At 50.0% G+C, this 27,191-nt stretch overlaps 1 protein-coding gene across 1 annotated transcript in view; it reads right to left on the bottom strand.

Annotated features, from left to right (window-relative positions):
* Positions 1-27,191, bottom strand: part of ADAMTS17 (ADAM metallopeptidase with thrombospondin type 1 motif 17) — a 330,513-nt gene that overhangs the window by 183,075 nt on the left and 120,247 nt on the right. Inside the window, exon 7 of the mRNA XM_064375802.1 lies at positions 16,539-16,644. Within this exon, the coding sequence (XP_064231872.1) occupies positions 16,539-16,644 (106 nt within the window). The remainder of the gene's footprint in view (positions 1-16,538; positions 16,645-27,191) is intronic.

Raw genomic sequence — 27,191 nt, 5'->3', positions numbered from 1 at the left:
ATCTCTGAGAAGTGTTTATTCCGAGGAAATGCTCTAGGTCAACTGGTTTGATATCAACCCCTTGTTCGTCCCCAAAGAAACAGCGAACAGCAAGCACTTTTGTTTCCCGTTTAAACTGCTTATATCAGGGAACCAGACAAGATTATTTTCAATTCCACCTAGACTTCGCAACCTGGATTCCTTGGAAGCTGAGCTTTCATAGCTTTCCACCAATAATTTCGACCGGTGGATTTCTCAGGGAGGGTTTCTCTCAGCCAATGGAAGGAGAAGGCCTGGCTGGTGGAAACTGTTCATTTATTGAGTAGCTAAAAAAGAGCGCATGGTAGAAATTCAAAGGCTATCAAGGGCTGCGAGATGAAACTGAGCCCATCCCCCACACCAGCTTTCTAGGTGCCTGCTGCCCCCCTCAGGGGCAGCCCCTGTCACCAGTTCTCCTAGGGGAGCCATTTTAATGGGCAATAGAAACCAGCCCCCAGCACTTCCTACACCCTTCAAAGGCCAGTTGGAGGAGGGGATTAGCCGACCTGCAGGAGGGGCTGCAGCTGGGAGAGCCCACTGCTCCAAAAGTTCAAAGATCTCCCAGGGATTTCTGATGGCACAGATGCTCTGGGCAGCGGACAGTGCAAGGACAGACTGCTTCCTGCTCCTAATGGCCTTACCGCCTTCCTTCCTTAAGACCCACACACCAGGAGGGGCTTTATGGCCTCATTATTTGGACCCTGCCTTTACACCCCGCTTAGGGGGCTGGGGTGGGGGTGGCGGCAGAAGTGGGGGCAGCAGTGTATCCTCCTCCGTCCCACCTCACAGGGAGGCCTGAGGGAGCTGTCGCTCACGTGACAGCAGCCCTGGCCCCTGAACATCCCCACAACATCCCTGTACCCGGTGCCTCTGCTCATGCCCTTCACCCCATCTAAATGCCACTCCCCTCTCGTAGGCCCAGCTTCCAGGTCCCATCCTTCCTGCAGCAGCCCCAGTCCTCGCCAGCAGAGAGCACCCCAAGGTCTTTGGAGACCCCCCCACAAGCAGGACTGGTCATGCTTCTCTATACCTCAATGGCCCAGAACCTCCCAGCAGCCTGGCTGAGTACTCACCACATGTAAGGAGCTGGTAAATGTTCATACATGAATGGAACCAATGGACCCAACAAAACAAAAACAGCTTCTCTGTTTCTAAGAACCTTTAAGAGGTCTTAATCCAGTGCAGCTATGGCCTGTGTGCCTATGTTAAGTGGCTGGGTGTGCCTGAGAGCACCCCCTCAGCACAGAATCCCCTCATCATCCCTCTCTGAAAAGCCCGTAAGAGATCAGAGGCAAGCAGACACACTTGCCTTAGGAACAATGCAGACACTGTCATCCCTTCCAGCCTCTCAGACCATTCATGCTTGGCCTAGGGAAACTTAACGCTAGAGAGACAGGACCGAATTGCAGAGGCGAAGTCTAGAACCTTAATGCCGGGAAGGATCCAGCTCAATTTCTGCAAAGCGGTGGTTCTCAGGCGCGGCTGCACAGTGGAACCGCCAGGATAGTACTAGGAAATGCTGGCGCCTGGCTCCCTCAACCACAGGCTCTGATTTCACTGGGACGGGGCACGACCCAGGCATCTGGATTTTTGAGAGAGTCCAGGTGATTCTCACGTCCATCAGAGTTTGGGAGCCATTGCTCCAGTGCAGAATAGTGCTTCTCAAACTTCAGTGCCTATTAGTGTCTCCTGGAAGGCTTGGGGAAACTGAGCCCAAGGGGTACAAGGGGTCGGCGCGGGGGAGATGGATAAGGATTCACACTTCTATTTAGCTCCCAACTCACGCTGAAGCTGCTGGTCCGCAACTGGTGAGGAACTCTTTGCATTATTATAACTTAGAACATTATTCTAAGATAGTTTTTTTTTCTCTTTTCTCTTTCCTCTTTTTCCGCACTTCCTACTTAGCTTTTTAGAAATGCAATGATAGCCTTTTACCTCCTCCTCACCAGACACTGCGCACACGGCAAGTTCATCCAGGTGCTTAGAAGCTCCAGAGCAGAACTCTCACCCACCAGGAGGTTGCCTTGAGAGAGAACAGTCGATCTACAAGCCAACGTATGCCTGCTCAAGTTTTTGGCCACCCTCACAAACTATTTCTGCCCGTGAGGAGCCTAACCCAGCTACCTGGCAGACAAGGCACCAAGCTAGCACGTGGCCCCCCACCTGGTCACTTACCTCCTCCCCTGCCTCTTACAAGTGCTCGCTTTCTGCTCCAAGAGGGAAGCAATATGCCTAAGGCAGGAAGCCCGTCCTTCTTCCCCTGAGTTAGCTTTGAAATAAAGTCACTTCCTGGCCAGGCGTGGTGGCTCATGCCTGTAATCCCAGCACTTTGGGAGGCCGAGGTGGGCGGATCATGAGGTCAGGAATTTAAGACCAGCCTGACCAACATGGTGAAACCCTGTTTCTATTAAATACACAAATTAGCCGGGCATAGTGGCACACACCTGTAATCCCAGCTACTCAGGAGGCTGAGGCAGAAGAATCGCTTGAATCTTGACTTTGCCCACAAAATCCAAGTTCATAACCAGTGGCAACAATTCACACTAGCTTCTTACCAGGCAATGCACAATCAAGACAATCATTTCCTGGTGAAAGTCAACATTCTCAGTTATTTCTGCTCAGATTCTCAACTCTGGTTGAGACAAGGGAGGGCATTAGTGTTGGCAGATTCTGGACACAACCACAATACAAGGTCCCAACGTTTCATCTAGAGAGTCGACCCTGACGGGGAACATTCTAAGGAACAAACAAGTTCAGGAACCGTAATCACCCTGCTGTTAGGTTACTAAATCCTCGTGTGTGCGACTCTGTCTCAAGTATCCTGGAACTGTTGTACAGATCCATTTTCTTACACCAAGGGCTCGCTTTTGAAATGTCCATGCAGTTTAGTGATTGGGAGTATTGTTACTAATGTTTCTTTTACTTTCTAAATATACTTTTGAGGCTCTTCTAAAGCAATACTTTTTCACCTTTAAAAAAAGTCTTCACCTCTCCTAGTATAAATGATAGCTTCTTGCAGCAACCACGACTGCTTAGCTGCAGTTGGTTTCACTGGCTGTCTTAATGACTGTGTACTCAACTCGTCCTCAAGCCCTCTCTGGATTTTGGCTCAAAGCGAGGATCCTGTTAAGAAGATGGAACGTGATTTCAAGCAAGGCACTGAAAGAACTGCGTACACGCTCACTGATAGTTTTACTAGCTGTGACTTCATAACTGCAAACAGGTCATTAAGACAGGAAAAGAGGCTCTCTCCACAAAATCTCATCTGAAACGTAAGAGGAAAAGGTGTTCCAGACAAAAAAAACCTCCCAGTGTCAACAAAGGGTGGTTCCAGCAGGTCCCATGCCTCCCAGGATGTGCATTTTCCTGGGCAGAAAGCAGAGGGCGAAGAAAGCAGCACCCATCTTCCAGCATTTCCCAGTGTTCCCCGTCAACTCGGCCTCCCCTTGCAGCCTCCTACAACCCAGCTTTGACGGGATATGATCTCACATTTGGACTGAAACAACAATGAGAAAAAGCAAGGGCACTCAGCTGTTCCAGTGCTTACGCCTCTAAAAAAAAGTAACTCTGATATTGCCCTTTATTTAAATGTCTGCTTTCAACTTGTGTTTATGGAAGAAATTAGTGCCAAATTTGGCAACCAACAGAGCAGAGACTAATTGGTCTGGAACAGCAGCTGTCCAAGGAAGAGCATTCTGTCTTTATCCCAGGTCACCCTGGCCAAAGCATCTTCCTTCTCCTTCAGGTGGGAGGTCGGCATGATTTCACTGCACGAAGGCAGCAGAGGGCTCATGCATCTACAAACACTGTATGCCCCCCAGCTCCATTTTAAGGTCTTCAAGAGAATTCTAATTCTTTAGGAAAAGAAAACCAACATTTCAACTCTTAATGCATAAAGGGAGCCTGAAGAGCAGCTGACTTCTAGGTGAGGGGGGAATGCATCCCAGGGTGTGACAGAGACTCTGACCTCAGAGGTGAATTTATGTGGCTTGGTCACCTGTACCCATTCTGGTCCCCTTTTGTCTCTTGGTTCTCAGTCCTAGGACACCACCAGCTTGTTCTTAGCCCTTCTCAAATCTCACCAGTGTTGACCTCAGCTTGGGGTGACATCTGTGCCCCCGAGAGTGCAGTGGAGCCTGCCTGCTTGCTGCCTGCCAAGATTCCACACCCTCCAGCCCCAAGGCAGATACATCATTCTCAACGTCACAGGCATGTAAACGTTGATTTTTGGCAGCCCGGTGTTTTGTTTTTAGGACATAAGAAATTATGAAATGTATTAACTCGGCAGCCCAAACAAGATAGGGGACCAACCCCTAGACCATGGCCTGCCCTGTCATCTGTCTTCCAGGCCCTGCTGCCCAGGCCACAAGCGCAAACTCCCTTAGGAGGTGGGTGGCACTGTGAAAGAATGAGGAAGGTCTGCATTTCTGTGCTTCCAGAACCACTGGTCAGTGGCCAACCACTCTACACTCACAGTGCTCTCCCTTCACACTGTGACAGGGCAGCGCTGAGCTCACCGCAAAGTCCCACACTCACGGTGCTCTCCCTCCGCCAAGCAGAGAGACCACCTCTCTGTGCTACCCGGAGGCTGCTGCTGAGGGAGGGGGAGAAGTTGCCCTGCAATTCAAGACTGTCTTTCCTGCCATCTTCAGTGCCTCCTTCAGTGCCATGAAGTTAAAACTAGGTACTGTGAGTGCTCACCTAGTTTTTGGTTCCTATGAAGGTGCTTTCTGTGTAGACAGCTGTTAAATCTGGTGTTACTGTGGGGTGGTCTCGCACTCCCCTTTACAAATAAGTTCTTTTAATCTGGACCCAGAGAGCCAGACTCATGTGAAGCAACTACTGACCTCTCATCACCTCCTCCATTACCCAGGACCTCAGCTCCCACTGGTACAAGGTGCACTGCACATCCTTGGTGTGTGAGGTGAGACTTGCTGGGCCACTGAGGTGGTGATGTGCACGCCCAGTGATAAAGTTACAGCAGGCAGTATCTGTCAGTGTGCCTGTTGTGTTCAAATAGGGCATCTTTACAACCCTCTGCAAATCTGCAAGGTTGAAAACATGATTGCTTTAGGGGGCTTTCTTTCTTTCCCTTTGGTAATCAGCCCTCTTGGCTTTCCTTCCTGAGCCACCTTTCACAAGGAAATGAATTTTACAGTCACTTTGTAGGAGTTGCTATGAACACAAGGATCACTGAGGACTAACACCAGGCAGGTACCAGGCTCAACCTGCAAGAGGTGACAGCTTCTCTGGACACGATTCATGTTGCAGCAAGAAGGGATCTGGTTCCTGGACTTCAGGGCTCACTGCAAATCCCCAGACACCAGAAGTTTCCACCCAACATCTGGAGACCGCACTGGTCTTCTAGGCCATGGGTAATAATATAACAAATTAGAAAGAGAAAACGCTTTTCATACCTGACCCAAGACACTCCAACAGGCTGACTTGCCAACTCCGTATTTCCCCAAAAAGGCAGCCACAGAACCAGCTCTTCACACACGGGTCCCTAGCAGTGAGGGTGGGAAGACGACACCTCCTAGGAAAAGCAGTCACTCACACTTCGGCCTCTGCTCCCAAACTGAAAATAAACACTGAATAGGAGACCAAGAAAGGGCCAGACAGCAAAGTCAGCATTTCACAGCCTGGGGAGAGGGACCTGTGATCTGCCTTTCTGGCAAGTCAAAGAGCGCCAACAGCCAGGCCGGGTGGTGTGAGCCTGTAGTCCCAGCAACTTGGGAGGCTAAGGCAGGAGGAGCGCTTGAGCCCAGGAGTTTGAGACTGTTGGGGGTTGTGATCATGCCACCGCAATCCAGCCTGGGTGACAGAGCAAGGCCCTATCTCTTAAAACAACAACAAAGAACACACACACCAAACCCACTGATTTGGGGATTTTTAGGGAGTGTCTAACACTCTGCTTCAGTGTTTCCCACAGTCAGTCCTGCTGCTTCCTTCCATCTTCTACGTGGAAAATCCCCATGTCACGGGAAACCCAAATTCAAGTTGACCAGCATGTCTCCATACAAGTTTGTAAATATCCAAGAGTTTGATGTGCTCCAGTTTAGCCAAAAATGTACCAGATTTTATGAGGTGTCAACTCAACTGTCTGGGCTAGAGTGAGGTCCCTCTGACAGGTAGGATCAGTGGTGGCTGTCCCAAGTATACCTGCGAAGAAACCTGGTCTCCAGGTGGCAGAGGTGGCGGAACGGAAACCTAGCATCAAATTCCAAAGCCAGCTGGTAATGCCTGGGAGCCTTTGGCATCGCACAGCCGGCAAAGCATGGCCGGCCAGCTGCCATGTCACGTCTGTAATCCGAGCACTTTGGGAGGCTGAGGCGGGCGGATTATCTGAGCTCAGGAGTTTCAGACCAGCCTGGGCAACATGGCGAAAACCCGTCTCTACTAAAATACAAAAAATTAGCCGGGCATGGTGGCATGCGCCTATAGTCCCAGCTACTCAGGAGGCTGAGGCAGGAGAATTGCTTGAACCCGGCCAAAGAGCAAGGACCAGAGAAGAGATTCCAAAGCTGGGGTATAAAAGCTCTCCTGAAAACATTCCCACAGAAACAAGATGGAAAAAGATTTTGCTTTAATCCACCAAGTTAGATACACCTGCAGCTGCAGCACTGAGCATCGCACTGAGGGCCATGATAGTTTGAGACAACCAGTGCACGCGAGTCCCCCCCGCAGGCCTGACCTCCCGCATTTACAACGGGCTCCCAGATGATTCGGGCTGCTGGCCCCAGGACTACACTGTGAAGTGCAAGGCATGAGATGGTCTTAGGCTGCTTTCTCCACTGTGTGCAGCACCAAATGTGGGGCTTCCTCACTCTGCCAGATTCTGACCTGGGCATAGGATGTAGGAATTTTAGACAAAAACTGTTAAATCAGAAAGGACAGCTCAACTAGGGGATGGTAGGCGGAGGGGGGTTTTGGGAGCCTGTTCTGCTGAGTAAGCCAAGTGTGGACCAGGCAGCTGGCCGGAAGCTGGCTGCCTCTTCCTTTATAACTCTCTTCCTGCTGCTGGGAGCAGCTTCTGACATCCCTGGGTGATCACAGAGCACGCGCCACCAAGAAGCGCAGGCCCTTCATCAATTCAGGTGCTGTCCCAATGCAGAGCGAATGACACAGCCAACTGGGGGCTCAGTAGGGAGTCATTTATCCAAGCAGCACATGCTCCTGTGTGAAAGGAATAACAGGAGCATGTGCTCCTGCTGAAAGGTCCCTTGACCAGAAACCAACCCACGCAGTCCTTTGGGTCATCAGCAGGCATCTTGTCACTTGTCCTCAGTGTCTGAAGCTGCCTTATGGCAGGTGTCCTCCTGGATCTGCTATGTCCTTGCTATGGGGATACTCTTACCGAGTTTGACTTCTAAAAACTACCGCTGTGTGGATGGCCTGTCTCTCTCTTTCGTAGTCCACCTGCATGCAAGCTGGGAAAGTGGTGGCCAAGGTGTGGCACGAGTTCAGGCCCCAACGTGACACAGCACGGCATCACAGGGCCCAGCTTCTCCCAGTAGTTGCCTGCCTTGCCTCTCTGCATCAGCATCACCAGGACCTTGAAAACCCTAAGACTCTTCCCCAGCTGAGCTCAACACGGACCAACCTGCCTTCCTCTCATTCTCTCTTGGCTGCTGATACCAATCACGAGTGAGGTATAAGGCACGAGGCTCCCATAGCGCAGGCCCTCTCAACACCGCAGAAGTGAAGCTCTGCTTAACAAAAGGATGCCTTACTCATGCTTCCAGCGACTTGGTAAGAACATTATGACCTCCCTCATTCTATATCCATCTACTGATGTATATTTTTTCCAAGAAAGGCCATTCCCAGATCCTCATCTTGGCCCCTGGACAATGCTGTACTGTGTTCTGCTCTGACGTCAGGAACAAAGTGCATGCTTCCGTGGCCCTCCCAGACCCCCGAGCCCTTCTGCAGGCCCTCTCTGCCACTGCCATTTGGCAAAACTACCACCTTCGTGCAAAGTGAGAATAAGTCATCTGTGACCTCAAACAGATGCAGATGAGACGGGTCCTTTCCCAGAATGTGACACTGGTGGCAAGGTCCCCAGAAGCATTCAGGTTTCTTTCAGAGGCCACAGGCTGGGTTTTCCAAAGGCCACAGGTTGGGCCTGTCCACTAGAGGAGAGGTCAATTCCAGAATGAGAAGAGAATGTCTGACGAAGCAAGGACACAGGGACAGCAGGGGAGAGCCCAGGAGGGGCGGGTCTGGAGAAGTCAGGTATTTGGTTTCATGTTGTCCACTGGCAGTGGATACTAGGTGGACAAGGATTCCAGGCCAGAAACCAACACCTGGAAGAATGGGGACGCTTCTGCAGAGAAAGCTGCATCAGATCACACCCCTGCCACCTGAGTACTAAGGGAACCTTAGATGTGTAAGCCAAGTGAGGGTTAAGTGAGTCCATTTACCAGGAAAGTCACCTGGGTAGGGCTCAGCGCTGGCCCGGGTTCTGTTCGCTTGTGGGAAGGGCACCGTGCTGCAGCCCGAGCTTCTGGTCTGAGTCTCCACTCAGCCACGCGCAGCGCTGTGAGAAGGGAGGTGGCTTGCCATCTGCAAAGTGACGCTAAGATGACTCTGGACATCCCTTCCAGCTCCAAGAACCACGAGAAAAGTCACTCAACTGAAGCTGCCAGAAGCTCTGGCACAAGAAAATGACATGTCCGCTAACTGCGGGAAGAGTCTGGAAGTTCTGAGGGGATTTCGGAATCTGGTTCTTTCTTTAGCCAAACTCAACTTTCCTCCTGCCTCCTCAAACACCATCTTAGATAACATTACTTCAGGCAAGGCAATCTACCTGATCATTAATGCCCAGGATTCCTGGGGCAGAAACAAACACCAGCACAGTGCGTGCCACCCGCCTTATTACAGTAACAAAACCCTGGGGGCGGAGGAAGCCTCCCCACGGCTCGACTTCCTACCACGACGCTAAGGTCCAGCCAACAGCTGTTGGGACACGCTGCTCACAATACAGGTGGGACCAGATCATGTGCCTGCTTGCCGACAAGCTTTTAATGGCTTTCTGTTCGAGTTTCCCTCCCTCCAAGCCAGCCATCAGGCCTAGTATGGTGGGATTTGGGAAGGCTGTGGGCGAAGTCTTCTTCAGAACAGAGACTCTGGGTTTTCCAGAAAACTGGAAGAACTGTCGTCGCCTTGTGTGCGACTCTGTGTCAATGATGAGATCCCAGAGGAAACCAATGCAGGTTCCCTGCAACCCATGCGTGCAGGACCATGGGGACTTGTGGCCGATGGCAGGAGGGCCATTTACACAGAGCCCAGGGTCACACATGCTCGCTGCAGCGGCATCTCCCCTCCAAGATTCTCTGCTGGGGAGGGGCCAGAAGGAAACTCTGCTTTGCTTTGTGTGTCAGAAAGGGAGCAGGGAGGAAGCCAGAAGCCAGGCAACGCCGAGTGGGGCAGAGCAACAGCTGCCCCGTGGGTCCTCCACAGTCGCAAGCTCATTCTATCACAGCCAAGGCACCAGGAGGTTCGTGGCTCATCAAAGTGAAAAACCCTGCAAGTCTCCCCAGCAAAACACCTTGATTTGACTTAAGCATGGCATGCCTGTCTCAAACTATCACATGTAACTTATGAATATGTATACCTACTATATACCCATAAAAATTAAAAATAAATACATTAATAAAAGGAGACAAGGCCTGCATGTTTTGAACAACTCTGGAATTTGGGTGAGACGGCCGTGCCCAGTGGACGCTCACACACATGCTGACTCTGATGCAGGGGCCAAGTGCAGAGGAAACTACTCAGGAATCAGTCCAGGCTCCCGCGAGGGAAACCCGAAAGCCCTTCAACGCCGCAAGCGCCACCAATGACCCTTCAGTAGAGAAGGGAAGATGAGGCCGTGAGAGGTGAGTGGGAGCTGCGGATGAGGCCCGGGCAGAACCTGCTGGGAAACCTGCTCTAGAGCCCGTTTTGGGTTCCAGCTCTTCCTGGGGGAAGGCGCCCCCTCTTCTGTTCCTCCAGGAAGGCCAACCCCTTTGTGAACTTAACTGCCCTAATCCCAACTAGAACAGCAGCAGGCTCCTTCTCCCTCTGTGGGAGAGGGCTTTCCAAACTGATTTCCAAACAGTTGTGACATTCCCAGAAATTCTCTCTCTCTGCTACCTTCCTTTCAACGCCGGCCCATCTGACGTCTGTGCCTACTAGGTGGAGCGCCCAGGGCAAACATGTGGGGCAAGAGCGTCCACCACCCACGGCTGTCTGATGGTGGCTACCTGCCTGCCTAGATCTGTCTGTCCTGCATCCATTCCATGTCCCCACGGCACTGTGCCGGCTGGCTCATTCGTAACACAAATCACAGACAAGCCTTTCCATGCTTCACACATCTGGATCACGGCTTGCTTTCCTTCCTGTTCTGGGACTGAGACAATTTCTTTTCATTTGAACCATGTCAACTCCAGTTATGAGAACATTTCCCCTGCGCGACTCTCTCCTCGCCTTCCCTCCTCCCCATCACTCCCCAGACACAAGTCCATCCACTGCCCATGGACCACACTTGTCAGGGATCAGATTCCTTCACGTTCTGAGCTGCAGGCCAGGCAAGCACGTCCCTGGTCAATGTGGCATCCTTCCCGACATCCACTGTCCCAAACTCACCTTGGCACAGCATCCCATCTGGCTGGAAGCATCCGAAGCAATGAAAATCGGAGGAGACCGAGCTTCACATGTGACTTGCACCTGGCGGCATCCCACCTGCCCTCTGTCCCTGCAAGGCCCCACCTGTCCCTCTACCTGCTCTTCCGCCTCTTCTGTGTCCAGGCTTCCGCCAGGCCCATGCTTCCCGCGGCTCCCCCACAGGTCACTTTTCACTTTGCGCCACGTCCTCCTTGAGGTCTCCTGGGAGCTGCCAGAGTAGAGACAGGGTTAAACCTGTCTATGGTGGCAACATTCAGAAGGCCGGGCCCCGAGTGCTCACTCAGAAGTGGCGAGGCGCATACCATGCAAGATGACCGAGAGAGGTGAAGCGGGCGGGTTATCTTTAGCGCAGCTGGGCTCAGCACAGAGGGAGACCCAGTGCTGGCCCCTCAGCCTGGAGCCTTGGAGGCACGGGGGAAAGAGATGGCGGCAGGAATGCGGACAAGACCACAAAGAGTAACAACGAGCCCCCTCCGACGCTGCATCTTCTGCCTGGGATGTGCTGAATCTTTTTTTTTTTTAAATGTGCTGAAGTTTTTTTTTTTTTTTTTTTGATGTGCTGAATCTTTTGGGGAGTCTTCCTGAGTCCCCTCCCCGAGAGCGAGCGCATCAGTCAATGGTGAGTGAGGCTGGGCCACTGCATTTCCAAACGCCCAGCGCTCCTCCTGTGCCTCATGGCCACGCACCATCTACACCAAGTGCCCAGCTTCTGTCAAGCTGTGTTTTCCAGAGGCCACAGTCTGGGCCTCTCCACCACAGGAGAGGTCAATTCTAGAATGGGAAGAGAATGGTTTTTTGACTGAAGCAAGGATGCAGGGGTGGCAGGGAAAACCCTAGAAGGAGCAGGTCTGGAGAAGCTCCTCCACGAGGACAGGCCGCAGGAGGCTGAGCACGTGCGTGGCGCTGCTGCCACGTGGGCTGGAGACCTCCTATGGCTGGGCTGGCTCCCAAGGCCAGGCATTCCTTAACCCCTGGTCAGCTCAGGCTTATCTAACAGACACTCCTCAATGCAACAAAGGCAGAGATGTATTATCTGCAATGGGAAAGCTTTTCACTGTGGGTGGCAGACAGTGCACAAAGCAGACTCCCTCCCTTCTCCTGTCACCCCACCTGGAAGGTCCTGTTTCTAGACCTCTCCCAGGAGCTTGCTGCCTTACCTGATTGAGGTGCATGCGGGCACAGGGTTTCCCTAGGCCCAGAACGACTGGTGGACCCTGGTTCTGTGCCCTCCTGCATGCAGTTACATTAGACCAGCTCCTCCACCAGAACCTCCCACGGACCCTGCGGCACCATACCAGACCCACCTCCCTCGAAACACAAGGCGCTCTCAGCAGCCTTCACAGAGCTCTGCACTTTCTCTCTTTTACACCGTAGCTTCCAAATCACAGCCGACAACAGATGCTAAAATTCCAACAGCTGCATTACACCCAGTCACTTCAAAGTCACACTAAAGTTACTCCCTCCTTGATTTGGGTTTTATTTTTGCTTTTTCTCCTGGGCAGTCAGGATAGACCTGAGCTTCCACTCTTCATCAGGGGACAGTCCTTCCCATGACCAACCAGAGCTGAGCCTGACCCTGAGAGAAACGAACGCTTACTTCTGGATTTTCCTCTTTCTCTTTAAAACCAAATTGTGATCGGCATGTTGAATGCCGACCTCCAGGACAAGGCACCCTGTCCTGGTTTCCTGAAGGAGAAAACCTAGGGCGTGCATCCCAGCTGGGCTGTTTCTCGCAAGGAACTTCCCCCTCCCCCACCATTTCGTGGATTCTGTCTCAACAAGTATCAGTTGGTAAAAGAGGCCTGTTGTCGCCATCTTCCCACGCGCAGGGTCTGCTGATTTCTAATGGTCACCGCAGGATGGAGAAAGACAAAAGGAGACCCTACACACTCACTTTAAGGTGCATTTCTCAAGCTACCACTATGGAAAGGGAGATAGCTGCCTTCCTCACACTTAACGCTGCCAACATTTCTAATTACCAGCTGAACCCAAAGGTAGCACGCAACTGCCCACCAGAATAGCTTTTCATGGGCAAGAAGGCAACCAAGGGCAGGTGTACATTTAGGAACCTCCAGGCTGGTGCCAGCGTGACTGCTGCTCGGCACGGCTCTTCCTCCGTGCAGCAGCAAGGGCAGCCCTCCGCAGGTTCTCACACACCCCCTGCACCAGGATGTGCCATCCTCCAGCTCCTGTCCACAGTGAGGCTGGGAGTGTTCTGCAGCCTGCTCCTTTGTCAGGGCTGAGAATCAGAAAGCTGTCAATCTAATAAATCCACAGCTTCAGCTCAGTGGTTACAATGGAGTTAATGACGATATACGAGAGGCAGGATCCTTGAGAAGGCCCCAGGCAGGAAGCTTTTAAAATCTCAGACTCATTTCTGTATTAATACGTAATGAAGCCTGTTCCATGTTTCTGTAAAACCACACAACTACTGATCATTTTCACTGGCATGCTTTCATTCTAATAGTCTTGAACTTTTATTAGTTAAATGACTGCCCCATTGCTTGGTCTCAAAAAGAAAAAGCTGTCAATCTCATCTCAAAAAACAAAAAAGCTGTCAATCTCATCTGCAGTACTTGGGTGTCCTAGGGAAACCCTCTCCAAGACATGGGCACTGTCCTTGCTCAGCCAGCAGCAGCTATATGCATGAACATTACTTCCCTTCAACTGAAGGTCCCCTGGTGTTTGACTCAACAAGTTCTCTTATTATTTATTTCATGTAATTTATATCCTTATTTTAATGGGCTTATTGCAGCATATATAATAATATAAGTGATCCCAAATCATACTAAGTAGTAACTATAAATCTTAACAAAGCAGTACTAGTTTCCTAACCTGTAAAGCAAAAGCTATAGAATACCTACCTCATCGATCTGACTCAATGGTGTGATAAACACAGAGCATCTCACACAATACCCAGCATATAGTAGGTGCTCAACAAATGAGAGAGCTGATCGGAGGTAAGTATCACTAGTATGTGACTAATTCATGGCCGAAGCAGCATTACTGACATTACCACGGTAAGAACTTTAAATTTCATTATAATTTAGGACCTATTTGATTGCAAATTGGATTAGAGCCAGTTTATAGTACCAAATAAATTATGTTTGAACTATTTAAAATAAAACCATACATACGAAGAGACACTAGAAACAGAAGAGGGAGAAAAGCATAATTCCAGGATGCAGATGAATTAATCGCTGAAAATGAGCCCTAAATCTAGCTTTGTGCTTTCTGACAGCCAGCGCAGAAACAAAATCACGTACATCTGTGCAACTCATTGTCTGATAAATGGAACGTGTAGCTCATACAGAAGCGGAGTTTTTCTCCTGACAATCAGATCTTAGGGTAGTTGGCTCACACCAGTCGCCCTATGATGCACATTAGGTAAGTGACAGAAGAGCCGCACCTTTGCTGCTGTGTGCAAAGGCACACATGAGCATACCTTCCCTATGGAAATATTTCATTTTATCAGCATTCCACAGTAAGGGACCAGTGGGTGTGCAACCTGGAGACTTTCCGCACATAAGCTCAGGAACATGGAGTTAAAGGGATCCACTGTATTCCAAAATATGGAACAGCTTTCAGGTTTTGTGTCTGTGAAGCAGCCTGGCCCGTGACTTCGCTGAGAGTGTAGGTTTGTCTTGGTCTTTTCCAGCAGCCCAGGTAGCCTGGAACCAGAGCCCAGTAACCAGAGCGGCCTGTGGATGGGGAGGACGCCGCTTCCTCCTCCAGGGATCTGCTTTCTGACACTTGCAACTAATCAAAGAGGACAGACTTCCCTGGGAAAACCGTAATCACCCAAGGAGGGGGGAGGCCAAATGCTGGCAAGATTTACGGGCTTTGATGAACAGTAGGGTGTTTGTTTTTGTAGGTAATTAGAGTTCAATAGCGAGCTATAAATAGTCCTCCAAGAAATTCTAAACAGACTATAGCTAAAGGGTACTAAAGCGTGTCTGAATCTAACCATTCATCTTTGCAGACCTCCGGTGCAGGGAGGCCAGTGTTTGATCCGTCGCACTCCAACAGGTCATCAGGGAGAAAATGGCCCTCTGTGTTTTTCATGTCTGATGAGACAAGACCTCCATGCAGCGTGTGTGCGCCCACACGTATGGGCAAATGGCACTTAGCATGTGCCGTGCTGCTGGATGCTGCCATGGAATATTGCAGTTCATGTAACTATAGCTCAACTCACCTTATTTAAATTAACTATTCAAAGGCCCATAACGGCCCAGATGTTGGTAAGTGCTTGGACATGCCTGCATTCCCATAATCACTAGGTACTATGTGATTCTTAGGTACTATGGAATGCTGGTTGGGTCCCTTGATGGTGGGAAGATGACTGCCAAACCCACTCCCGATTTATGCTTTTTTTCTTTCTCCAGCAAATCACTCTTGGATACAGGATTTTAAGGACTCAGAGGTATTAATACAAATGCAACTGAACTTCATTTAAAAGAGAGTATGTGCAAAGGATTGTCAGCAATATTTTTTAAAATAGTGTCAAGATGAGATAACTCTGTACTCAGAGGCAACTGCTCATCGTGCTTCACCAGCTCCTGGGTCAGTAACACAGGATTTCCTGCCACGCCAGGAAATGCGCATAACATCATGTCCACTCCCTGGCCCTACTCACATCATGACACACAATAGGCGCGGAAAAGCCAAATACCAAACCCTCTACGGAACGGAGAAACTCAAGACGGGACTAGATAAACCACCACCACAACAAAAACAAAAAGTCAAGCCACAGATACGGCAAAGACTTGAGAAAAACAATTGCTTTTATACTCCTCCTTATACACTGACTTTACTCTGGTAAAAACTAGAGTTAACAGCCGAGAACGCAGGCATCTGACTGTGCAGGTCATTAGGAAACCTTTACAGTAATTTTTTCCTCCAAGAACTAGATCTCCATTTAATGATGTTCTATTCAATCCAACATAAACCTTCCCACTGTTTTGCATGCTCTGGCCTCCTAAATGTAATTTTCTTTTAAGTTCGTAAGCAGTCATATCACAATCTTTCCTTCAGAGAAACATAAAACAGACACTTACTCTAGGAAGAAGAACCCCCCTCAGGCCACAGTTTTAGTGTCACCGTCATCTGGCTTTCTGCCACTTGAGGCCTCCTGCAGGTTCACAACCTGGGGCCAGCCACTCAACAACTCCTCTGACCCTCTGTTTCCTCATCTGAACCACCAGGAGGTTGCCTCAGACTCTCCCTCAGGCATCTATGGGCTCTAAGGTTCCAGGGTTATTTCATCCTAAAGGGAAGAATCGCTGTGTGCAAACCCACCTTATTTAAACTGACTATTCAACGGCCCATAACAACCGGATGTTGGTGAATAATCTGACACCCTTGCGTTCTCATAATCATAATGTGTGCAAAGACTATTATCCACAGCTGTTAATTCTTCAAAACTCACACACTAAATTCTACATTCAGAAAGTTGGACTTTAGAATTGGCTGAAAAAGAAATGCAAAGTCAACGGTTTAAAGACACATCTCATTGTGTGAATAATATACTTAGAGTGAATCAATGATCATGCTCGTGCAGGGAAGGAAGTACCCCTAAATAAGGACATCCTGAGAAGAGCCTCTTCCCGCTGCTCTGTTGGCTTTAAGAATGGACGTGCACATCAAATTAACATTTCAACTCCCCAAGCCAATTGGTGCAGTAAGCTCGTGGGGTCCCTGAGGGCTGGGACCCTGGTGGACTGGCCGGGGGTTACTGCAGAAGCAAGAAAGGCACGGAGCAGCGCTGTTTCAGCACATAGACAAGTCAAGTGAAACATCTGTATTCAAAAAAGAACTGAAACAAACAGGACGACACAGAGTCTGATACTTACTTGTGGCCCAGCTCGTGGGCGATGGTAAAGGCCAAATTGAGACCATTGTCTTCGGCAAGCACACACTTCCTCTTAGCACTGCACACACCTCCTAAGTAAGCAATTCCTGCAGCAGAGACACAAAACACATCCTCTTCAGAATGTGGGGGGCCCTGGTCTCGCCAGGCAAGTCCGCACAGTCAATGTCACATATGATCAAGATGGGCACACTGGGACAATGCTGACTGGATCTATGAGTCTCAGCCCGCATGGGAAGGGTTTGCATATGACGCTTTTGTGTTCACCCGATAAAAACGGTAACCACCGCAAGCATCCATGGAGCATCTATGCGTCAGGGGGTCTGCTGAGTAGTGCACCCATGGCCCCTAACTTAACCCTCACGACCCAGGATGAGGGAAACTGAGGTTTAGAAAGGAAAGGTAACTCTCCCAAGGTCACCTGGATGAGCACCCAGTGCTCTGGGACCCTCCGCCAGATCTGTCCAACTTAAATGTCTAGGGCTGGGACCAGGTGAGGCCAGCCAGGCAAGGCACCCAGGGTGCAAAGTTTAAGAGGCTCTGGCTCTCAGGCAACGCCCCTGCACCCGCACGTCCCGAGAGGGAGCACCTCCTCACACTGCATATCCCGGGTGTGAGCTGGCAAGGGATCTGTGCTGGGGCTCACAGACAGCAAGTCCCAGAAGCCTGTGCAGAATGTTCCAAAAATGGTTCAGGAGCCCTTGAGAGTGGAAGACCCAGAGGGAGTGCAGCTGGGGAAGCCAGGGCCTCAAAGTCCTCAGTGAGGACTAGCCTGTGAGCCAAATTCCTCCTCTCCATGTACACGTGCCTACCCGTAAGGACCTTGTTCTAAGAAAGGAAACCTGAACCACACACACCAGAAGGAACGCAACGCAGGGCAATGGAGGCTATGTCCCAAGGATAGGATGGGAGATGCTGGTGGGATGACAGGCCAGCCACCGGAAGAGGGGTAGGCGTTTTCCAGGGGAGGAAGGCGGCTCTGGCCGAGGGATGCATGGGATGACATGGGATCTGTGGATGCCAGGCCCTCTGAGGAATGCTGGGATGGCAGCCACAGCAGGGGTGGGGAAGGCGAGCCCATGCTGGCCACACTTCTGGGGGCTGACTCTCCAGGGCTCCCCACTGCAGCTCTCCATGCTGCTGCTCTCCCTGCACCCAGGAAAGACATGTCTCACCCTGCAGGGACCACAGGGCTTATCTCAACAGGGCCCGCTAGGAAACCTGACCTCTGTCCTCCCATGGGTGTCTAACCTGAGGACAGTTCCGTGATATGCCACCTTGTGATGCACAGGTGGCTGGTGGCATGGGGTGGCTACAGGAGGAGCTCAGGGCTCCCCTGGCTGTGCAGTCACATTGGGTGTGGGTGGGCAGCGGCTCTGCTGGCATAGCACCATGGGGTGGATGGAGGCTAAACCCAGATGGACTCTGCCCCACCAGCCCCATGCCCTGGAGGGGCTACAGCCACCCAAGGAAGAGGCATCTGCTCTCCCCCACAGGCACAGTCCCTCTGTCGAGCTGCACGCTGCTCTGTTCCAAGGGCTCCCTCCAAGACCTGGCCTGAGGTGTCTCAGGAGGGAAGGAGCTGGCAGAGGGCAGGGGAGAATGGGACAGGGGAACCATTCCATTAAAAATGACCCTTCCTCCCTGCTCCCAAAGAGCTATATCAACATGTCCTTTGCTGATGTCCAAATCAAACTGGTGTAGAGCTCAGCCACACACGGGGTGGTCCCTCTGACGTAGTGTGGCTGTGTCCCCACTCAAATCTCTTCTCAAATTGTAATCCCATGTGTCAGGGAGGGACCTGGCGGGACGGGATTGGATCATGGGAACGGTTTCCCCCATGCTGCTCTTGGGATAGTGAGTTCTCATGAGAGCTGATGGTTTTAGGAGCGTTTGGTTGTTCTTCTGTCCTCCTCTCTCCTCCCGCCTTGTGAAGAAGGTGCCTGCCTCCCTTTCCCCTTCAGCCATGACTGTAAGTTTCCTGAGGCATCCCCAGACATGCAGAACTGAGAGCCAATTAAACCTCTTTCCTTTATAAATTATCCAGTTTCAGGTAGTATTTCTATAGCAGTGTGAAAATGAACTAATACATCCTCCTTCCTCGTCCTCTCCACAAGGTGCAGAGGAAGCGCACACGGCCTGGCTCTGCACAGAGGTGCGGCTCCGGGGCTCACATTCCGCACACTGGGCCCAGGCACCTCACTGTGGGTCTATCTGGAAACATGCAATGTGCTTAGCTAAAAATAAATAAAAGACACAAATTAAATGGTATTTGGCCTTAAGATGCTTTTGTGGCCATGTGAATGTCACAACCCAGCAATGCAGACTACTGAGAAGAACAATACGACAATCAGGAAGGATGCGATGTGGCTTCTCGGTGCCTTCAAGGTCATTACTCTGGTTTTGTTTAAAAATGTTTTGTGGTTGCTTTTACAAGTCTACCAGTGAGTAGGTGGAATGCTGCTACATAGCCCCAATGGTATGTGCACACGGCCCACGTGGGTGCACGCACACTCAGACACACACCCAGCAGTGCCTGTCCAGCCCTGGCTGCGGCCTCTTTGGGTCAATGAATTAATTAGAAACAATCAGATGTGTACACCCTGGAGAAGTTGCCTGGCAAGGGGGAAGGGAGACATAATAAGGCCAGATGTGCTGAGCTTGCTGTCCTGACTGTGCCCGCCACGGGCTCTGTTACTGAACCGGCAGACCTTAACTGCCACACACACACACTTGCCCCTGGCCTCAGCCACGCTCAGCAGCCCTGACTTTCCACTCTAATTAGGTAACATGCAAAGCTGGCGAAACAGGGAAGCAAGGAGCCTTCCAATAACTGCATTTTAATCTTTCCAAGGCGCAGATGATTTTTAACTAGAAAACAAAGAATCAGTTTATTTACAAGAAGTGCTCTTGCACAAAGGTGGCTGAAGGTCTAATGCTTTTCGTAATTTATTCCAATCATGACCAGCCTGCTCATAAAACTGAGCAAGGAAAAACACATAAAAGAAAGCTGATAACCAAGCACAAGAGCTGTGTGTTTATGAGAGATGAGGTGGAAAGGCTTAGAATGCAGAAAACCAAGTCTGGAGAAAATCCCAGGTTGTTGTAAAAGTAAGAGCTGCGGGGGGAATAAACGGTAATTAAGCCATCCAGCTTCAGCAGAAAACAAAGCCCACCACTATTCCATGTTTCTGAAAAGAAACTGCAGTCTAGCAAGACAGAGCCCTGGAGACCCAGAGATACCCCACCATGTGAGGCTGCAGAAGGCACCAAGCTGGAAAAACCCACTAAATCCCCATGCTGGTGCTTGTCAAGAAATGAGGAAAAACCAGTTTTCTCTGCACTGATTTATTAAAAATGGAGGTCTGTGACACAGGTCTGCTAACTTCAGGGCTGATGCTGTGGAACCTTCCGAGGGAACTGGAATTTCCTTAGGCTGAGGTGAGGCTTCCAGCCCCTGCACTGGTGCTTGCACTGGCTCCAGCCTTCTATGATTTAAAATTCTCCACAGATCACAGAACTTATTTAGAAAATTTTAGAAACATCAAGTCCACATGTTTGCATAGTTTCTTGGAACAAAAGGGAGGCAGAAAGGCAACTGGAATTTATTAGTTGTGCCTCTCCATGGGCGAGACTGCTCCAAACACTCAACCCTCCCTTGCTTGGCAGGTATGACTGGTCCCATTTTATAAATGGGGAAACAGAGGCTCAATAACCAGTTTCATGGTTAATCAGAACCCAGACCAGGACACAAATGCAGGGCTCCCTGCCTGCAACCCTCATGTTCCTCTAGGCAAACCCTGGGCCTCCCTCACCAAAGTTCTGATAACCAACAACAACGAATAATCTTTGAGGATTTGGAAGATTTTCATAAACTCTGATTTGTGCATACATGGAGAAGTATGTGGAGTCCAGGAAAGGTTTTTATACATTCAGGTCCAAATGTTTTTAAGTTTAAACACTTCAAGTGAGAGAATTAGAAATCTTTTAAATTTTCCCCTTCTTTTGGCTTAAATCAAACACAGTTAATACACATATTGCTAAGAAAATTAAAATTATTGATTATCGCTCATTTATTCAAGGTGATCTACAGCAGAAGTGGGAGACTCCTCTAAAATGAAACCACAAACGAAACCCCTCTGTATTTTAATGCTGAGTGTGCAGCCCCTTCAGGCAGCAGATGCTGTAGGATGTTCACAGTGGACAAGCAGATAGCTGAGTGTGTGCCTGTGCCCTAAATGGTGGCTCACTCCAACTCTGCCACATCCCTGGCACTGATTAGGGAAACAAAACACACTCTTAAAAAAAAAATCTGAAACACAGAAGGTAACAATGAAGGGGAGTGGGCCAGGCACAGTGGCTCATGCCTGTAATCCTAGCCCTTTGGGAGACCGAGCTGGGAGGATTGCCTGAGGTCAGAAGTTCAAGACCAGCCTGGCCAATATGGTGAAACCCCATTTCTACTAAAAACACAAAATTAGTTGGGCATGGTGGCAGATGCCTATGGTCCCAGTTACTCGGGAGGCTGAGGCAGGAGAATCACTTGAACCCAGGAGGTAGAGGTTGCAGTACGCCGAGATCCATCACTGCACTCCAGCCCTGGTGACAGAGCAAGACTCTGTCTTCAAAAAGAAAAAAAAATGAAGGGGTATAATGAGTTCTTCTGACACTTGGAGAAGCTCATTTAATTTATCCAGAGAAGAGGTTCCCACCCACCAAGCTCTGTGACCCACGTTCCCAGCATGCCAACACAACACAGGAGCTCATTTGTCTCCTTTCTTTTCCTTTTCTCGGTAGAAGCATAATTTTGTAGACAAAATTGGGTGAAGAGGCTTAACTAGAGTCTTTTTCAGTAGAAAACTACATGACATAAGCTCATAACTCTTTATCTCGGGGATTACCACTTTCACCATCTCTAGATTTAAGGAATAAACCACACACAACTGTATAAACTCTGGTTGATGTAGAAAGTTGCTACATGTAAGCCGTCTGCAGCTAGTGGTCTTGCTGTCCATTAGTCCAACCTTACAGGGGCTGCCTTTGAGAGAGATGGCTCGGTTTTTCTCACCAACTGCTCAACTACCCAACACTGTCACTGTTATTGCTGGGATGCTAAGCTGTCAGTCACAAGAGAGCAACTGGCATCTACCCATGCAGCAACCACAGTCAATGGAGACTGAATTGCAGGTTCTGGCGCATTGACAAGTCCTTGTGCTCTTGCAAACCTAAGTGGATGTGGGTGTGATCTGAATGTGTGAACAGCATTTAGGAGCAAATGTCTTAGAGTCTAGGATGTGACAAAGGAAAACGAACTACAAAGGAATAATAAAGTTGGACCCCTACCTCACACCACATTCAAAATGTAAGTCAAAATGAATTAAAGAGCTAAACATGAGAGCTATTAACTATAAAACTCTTAAAAGAAAACTAAGATGGAAATCTTTCTGACCTTGGTGTAGACAAAGCCTTCTTAGCTGTAACATCAAAAACATAAGTGTGTTGGGGGGAACCCTAACCTTTTGCAACAGAAGAGTGGCTGAGGGGGAAGGGGCTGGGGGTGAGCTGGGGAGTCACCAGGAGTCACCTTCATTTCCACTGCTAGCCCAAGCAATGAATGTGCTGGCACATTCTCCAAGGAATCCTTCCAGAGTTTCCCCTTGGCAATTACGGTTTTCTGTGGACTCGGAGTCATCCAGCAGCTATGGCCTTGCAGGCTAACTCAGTTAGCTGGTTGGTGTGTTGTAATACCATGTGAGCTATTGCTTTGTGATGGGGTGTTCTTGGTTATGGGTCAGAGTCAGGAAAGGCTACATGTTCTGAGTCTTGCTCCCTAGGGTTAATGATACCACAGCTTAGGACACAGATGCCCTTGGCTTCAGTTTCCCAGGCACCTCCAGGATCCTGGACTTTGGAAAGACAAGCTGTCCCTGGTGAGAGAATCACACAAGTCCCCACTGAAGATCTGAGGGTCCCTGGGCTGAAGCAGTCACTCATACAAGATAATATTTTCCTGTGTTCTTTGAGTTAAGGGTAAGTGGAGGAATAAATTGGCCCTGGGATTTACAAGTTAGAAGCAAAAAGTTTCAGCCAATAGTTTGCTGCTAGAAACCAAAACGTGCCAGTAGAGGGGAAGGAAAGAGAAATGAGTGAGTGGTGATATTTGAAAGACCACAGCCAACTTGAGCCAAGTGCATGGAGATGTCATGCAGATGTCCCACCTGCTGGAGAAGATGGCGCTTCTGAAACATGCCCTGATGCCCACCAGAAATGGTCCCAGGCAGGTTCACTCCAGGACGTTAGAGGAGGCTTGAAAATCTCTGATTTTGACAAACACCTCATCAAGTGTTTCCTGACTCTATGTGACAGGCCTCATGCCAGGCAGAGGCTAAACCAAGCGAGCGCAGGCCTGGAGGAAGCAGCCTAAGGACATTTCAGCAAAGACAAGGCAGCTGGTAGGAAGGTGAGCAGGGACGCTCCAAGCCAAGCCCCAGGGCCTGAGGGTGGGTGCTGGGGTCTCTGAAACACAGCTGGGCCAGTGACCAAGCTCAGATCTGGCCTCTCCAGAGGGCAGACAAGTGGAAACTGGAGAGGGAGCTCCACACTGAGCTGCCCACTCACTGATCCCTATTCCTCTGTCTGGGTGACCCAGCACAGTCAAGGGCCCCTCACAGAGCCACGCCCTCATTCTGACTACTCTCTCAGCAAACTTTCCCGAACATGGGCAGCTCCCCATGTGGGGAGCATCGCGGGTGGCACCAGTGAACACAGCAGGTAATAAGCGCCTTTGAGATTCCTTTCAGGAGACCTCTGAACCTCTGCATGCACTCCCTGACCATCAGAAGAGACGTGTCTTCCAGCATTTGGCATTCAGGAAATGCAACCCCCTGACCAGCCTGCTGGATGGCCGTGCCTCAGCAGCACTGCGTGGTCACCTGTGCGCAGGTTCCCGTGTGTGCACGCCTGAGTGTACGTCTGTGGACATGGTCATGCCCACAACACCCCTTCCCTAACTGGCAGTCTGAGGGGGATGCCCACCCTCACTCCTACAGCAACAGACCCTAGTGAATTCTGAAAGCTGTAACACACTCAACATACTCTATCAACTGCACTGCTTGGCACTTACTTTGGTCAATAATTTTAAGATGAACTTGGCTTAGTTCCACTTCAATGACAACTTTCAGCCTCCTCTACCTTCTCTCACTGTAAACGCTTCCCCTTTGCTGGTGGGTTAGAACGCCCTCCCTCTCCCTGAGGAAAGCTGGGGTTTTACGTGGGGATGAGGTTGAGAAGAAATGTGATATATTTGGGCTAAAAATAATCTCCTCCATGCGGGGAATGGGACAACTAAGTCTTCCATGGGGTCAGATATCCCCAAAGGGGATCTGGGAGTGGCGCAAATCTCCCTTTGGAAATTCATGTGTGGCCTGGAAGGAGGGGCACACTCTCGACTCGGCCTTCCCCAGGCAGCTGTCTGAGGTGTGTGCCTAGAATCATAATCTTTCTCAACATTTCTGTTTGAATCACTCATTAGAGTAGCCACAGGCAGGGCCACGAGTGAAGGCTGCTAAACTGTGACGACAGCCAGAGCCAGGAAGGAGGCAGGTGGGGCTGGTACGAGCCACCACACGCATCCAATTCACGCTCACTGCTACGGGCTGAACTGCGTCCCCCTGAAACTCACAGGTCGAAGCCCTAATCCCCAGTATGACTGCATTTGGAGACAGGGCCTTCAAGAGGTAATGAAGGTGAAATGAGGTCAGCAAGGCCCTGATCCAACAGGTCTGGTGTCCTTATAAAAAAAAGGAGAGACACTAGAGGTATTCCTCCCTCCCCTCCCCTTTCCCTCTCTCCAAGTGAGCACAAGAGGGCAGGTGAGGACACAGTGAGAAGGCAGCTGTCGACAAGCCAGGAAAGAGATTCCTTATCCCAAACCAGTCCTACTAGCACTGCGGAGTTCCAGCCTCCAGACCTGCGAGGAATAACTGTCTGCTGCGTAAGCCTCCCAGTCTGCAGTTTTCTGGAAGAGGAGCTCTAAACAGACTAATACACCCAGAGTGCGCCCTGGGTACCCACGGAAGTGCCCTGGGTCCCCTTGCTCACACGGGTAACCGACGGCGCGGCGGCCACCAGAACTCGCCATGCTCATCTGCTGCACAGCACTGCAGCCACCCGACGCGCCACGGGCTTGGCCTCGATGTTCACAACATGGATTAGTAACAAGGAACCGACCTGGGAAGTTGTAGGAGCGTCAGGTTGAACTAGTTACAAAAATGCTTGGTAGAGAAGAATGAAAAATACGGTGGGGCGGGGGTGTTGTGTATTTAAATCATACAACACCTTAGCCAGCTGCACACGTAGGCAGGGAAGCGCCCCCCCTCAGTCGTTTGACAACACAGTACCTTGCAGGTTACAGCCAGGGACGCCCATAAGGAGACACGAAGGCACCGGGGAGGGGGATGAGAGAAAGACTATGACACACCAAATGTGGACCCCTCACTCGTGTCACCAGCCCCGGATATCCCCATGCCCTATGAGACGTTCTAAAAACACTCAAACACAGCCTTGGAAGGAGGAGCCCGTTTTAAAAGACTCTTATAAAAGTAACAAACTGCTAGGTCTGAAGAATCGGAGGCTAAAATCATCTCCTTAAGTCCCCCAGAGAATCCCAAAGAACTCCAGGGGAAGGTGGTGATGGGGCAGAGAGTTCTGGATGCTTCCAGGTCTGTTGGGAGCCCATGAGCCTCACCTAGCACACAGTAGCCTCTTCCAGGTCGGTCGGGAGCCCATGAACCTCCTTTGGCACACAGTAGGCTCACAAAAAGGAAGCACTGCTGCAGGTTCGGCATAGCGAATCTCAATGAAAACCGAGTAGCAATAGGCACTCCAGGTGCGCAGAACCAAACATGGCAAGCCAGAAACGTGTGCGCTTATTCTGTGGGCCCTGACTCCTTCAAAAATCACAAGTGCACATGACCAGGAGGCAGAGGCGCTCATCGCTGCAACAGCCAGGAAGTGGGCGCCTGTGCAGAGGGAAGGGGCTGTGGCAGGGACGGGGCCCACCCACAGGGCTGATAGACTCTACTGTTTGACCCGGGAGCCAGTCACAAGAATGCTGGCCTTATAGTAATTCATTTACTGATCAAAAAGTCAGGTCAGGGTTACCCCAGAGGGACTAGCAACTAGAAGGGGCATGAGAGCATCTGCCCGGGGGCTGATAGTGCCTTGTGTCTTGATCCAGGTCAGCGTTCATCATTATACGAAGCTCAGCAGTTCACAGTCATTGAACAGTACACTTAGATAGACTATCCATATGTAAACTATGCTTCAATTATAATTTAAAAGATAACAAAGGGATACACATGCATGTGAAAATCAAGGAGAAGATGGCCCTGGTTTCAGGATCTGGGAAGAATCAAGGTCACCGGACAATTACATCCAAGGGTCTTGGGTTGATGAAGTCATAGTGGTATGTATTAGTCAAGGTCTGCTTTTACCTGTGACACCAGGCTTTACCTGTATTACCCATATTTCTCGGACTATATGAGCCATTTCTGTAATTTACCTTCACTGACTTCTGAGGGTACATTCTTGAGACCTGCCTGAAACAACCTTGAAAAACAGCTTCACTCCCTCTTATAGCTGTATTTCTAAAGGATGAATAAAATCCAAGGCCATGCATAGAAATATCTGCCAAGTAAGCAAAAAAAAAAAAAAAAAAAAAGTATTCTCAAAACAAGTAACCACATTTCTTGCTAAATGCTTAGCCCAGCAAAGTCTCTCCTTTGGGGGAGGAAATGTGGACTTTAAGTGAAACCCTGGAACAAGGGTAACCAAGCCTTCCACTCTGCACACTGTTGTAGGCATCTCTCGGGGCCCTGCTCTTGGGCTGTGCACAAAGGTCAGCCCAGGTCTCAGAGCAGCTCTGGGCACCAGCTCCTGAACTCCAGCACTTGAGTTCAAGTCCATAAATCATTCCGTGGCAGGGCACACAGCCCCTTGACTAAAGAAGTAACCCAAACATGGGAAGGAAGCCAGCCATCATTTGGGTGTTGACTCAACAGTCATGAACTAAAGTCAGACTACCATGACAAGCCCTCCCTTCTGATGGCCCAGGGGAGGCTCTAGGACAATCTGCCTTTGCTGACAGGACACAAAAATGACGAAATTTCATTTTATTATTAAAAAAAAAAAGTTAAGCCTCTCAGGAAAGAATGTTGATGACAGCCACACCATGAAGTCAAGTGGGCGCTGAGATTACAAAGAGGAAAGCGCTGACTTACGGCAGAATCAGCGGCAGGCAAGGAAGACGGCCAGCCTCTGGGAACTGCCCCCAGTGTGGCAGCAAGTGGACGGTACAAACTAATCAGCAGCAGGCAAGGAAGACGGCCAGCCTCTGGGAACTGCCCCAGTGTGGCAGCAAGTGGACGGTACAAACTCTCAGGCCCTGTCTTCAGGGTGAAGTTATGTCCCTGCTACACCTTATGGACACAGCTCATTATCAGTAGGCTACAATGAGTTTCAGGGTCATCCCAGACTACGGAAACAGGATGTATGTCAGTGTCTGTCTTTCAAATGTCAAAGGTCGAGAGTAACAAATGTTCTTCACCTTTTAAGCAATTTCAGCCATTTCGAGGTT

This window comes from Aotus nancymaae, unplaced genomic scaffold, assembly GCF_030222135.1.
Source record: "Aotus nancymaae isolate 86718 unplaced genomic scaffold, 86718_ANA_hifiasm-v0.15.2.pri h1tg000014l, whole genome shotgun sequence".
NCBI lineage: Eukaryota > Metazoa > Chordata > Mammalia > Primates > Aotidae > Aotus > Aotus nancymaae.
This window is presented reverse-complemented; position numbering and strand designations above follow the sequence as displayed.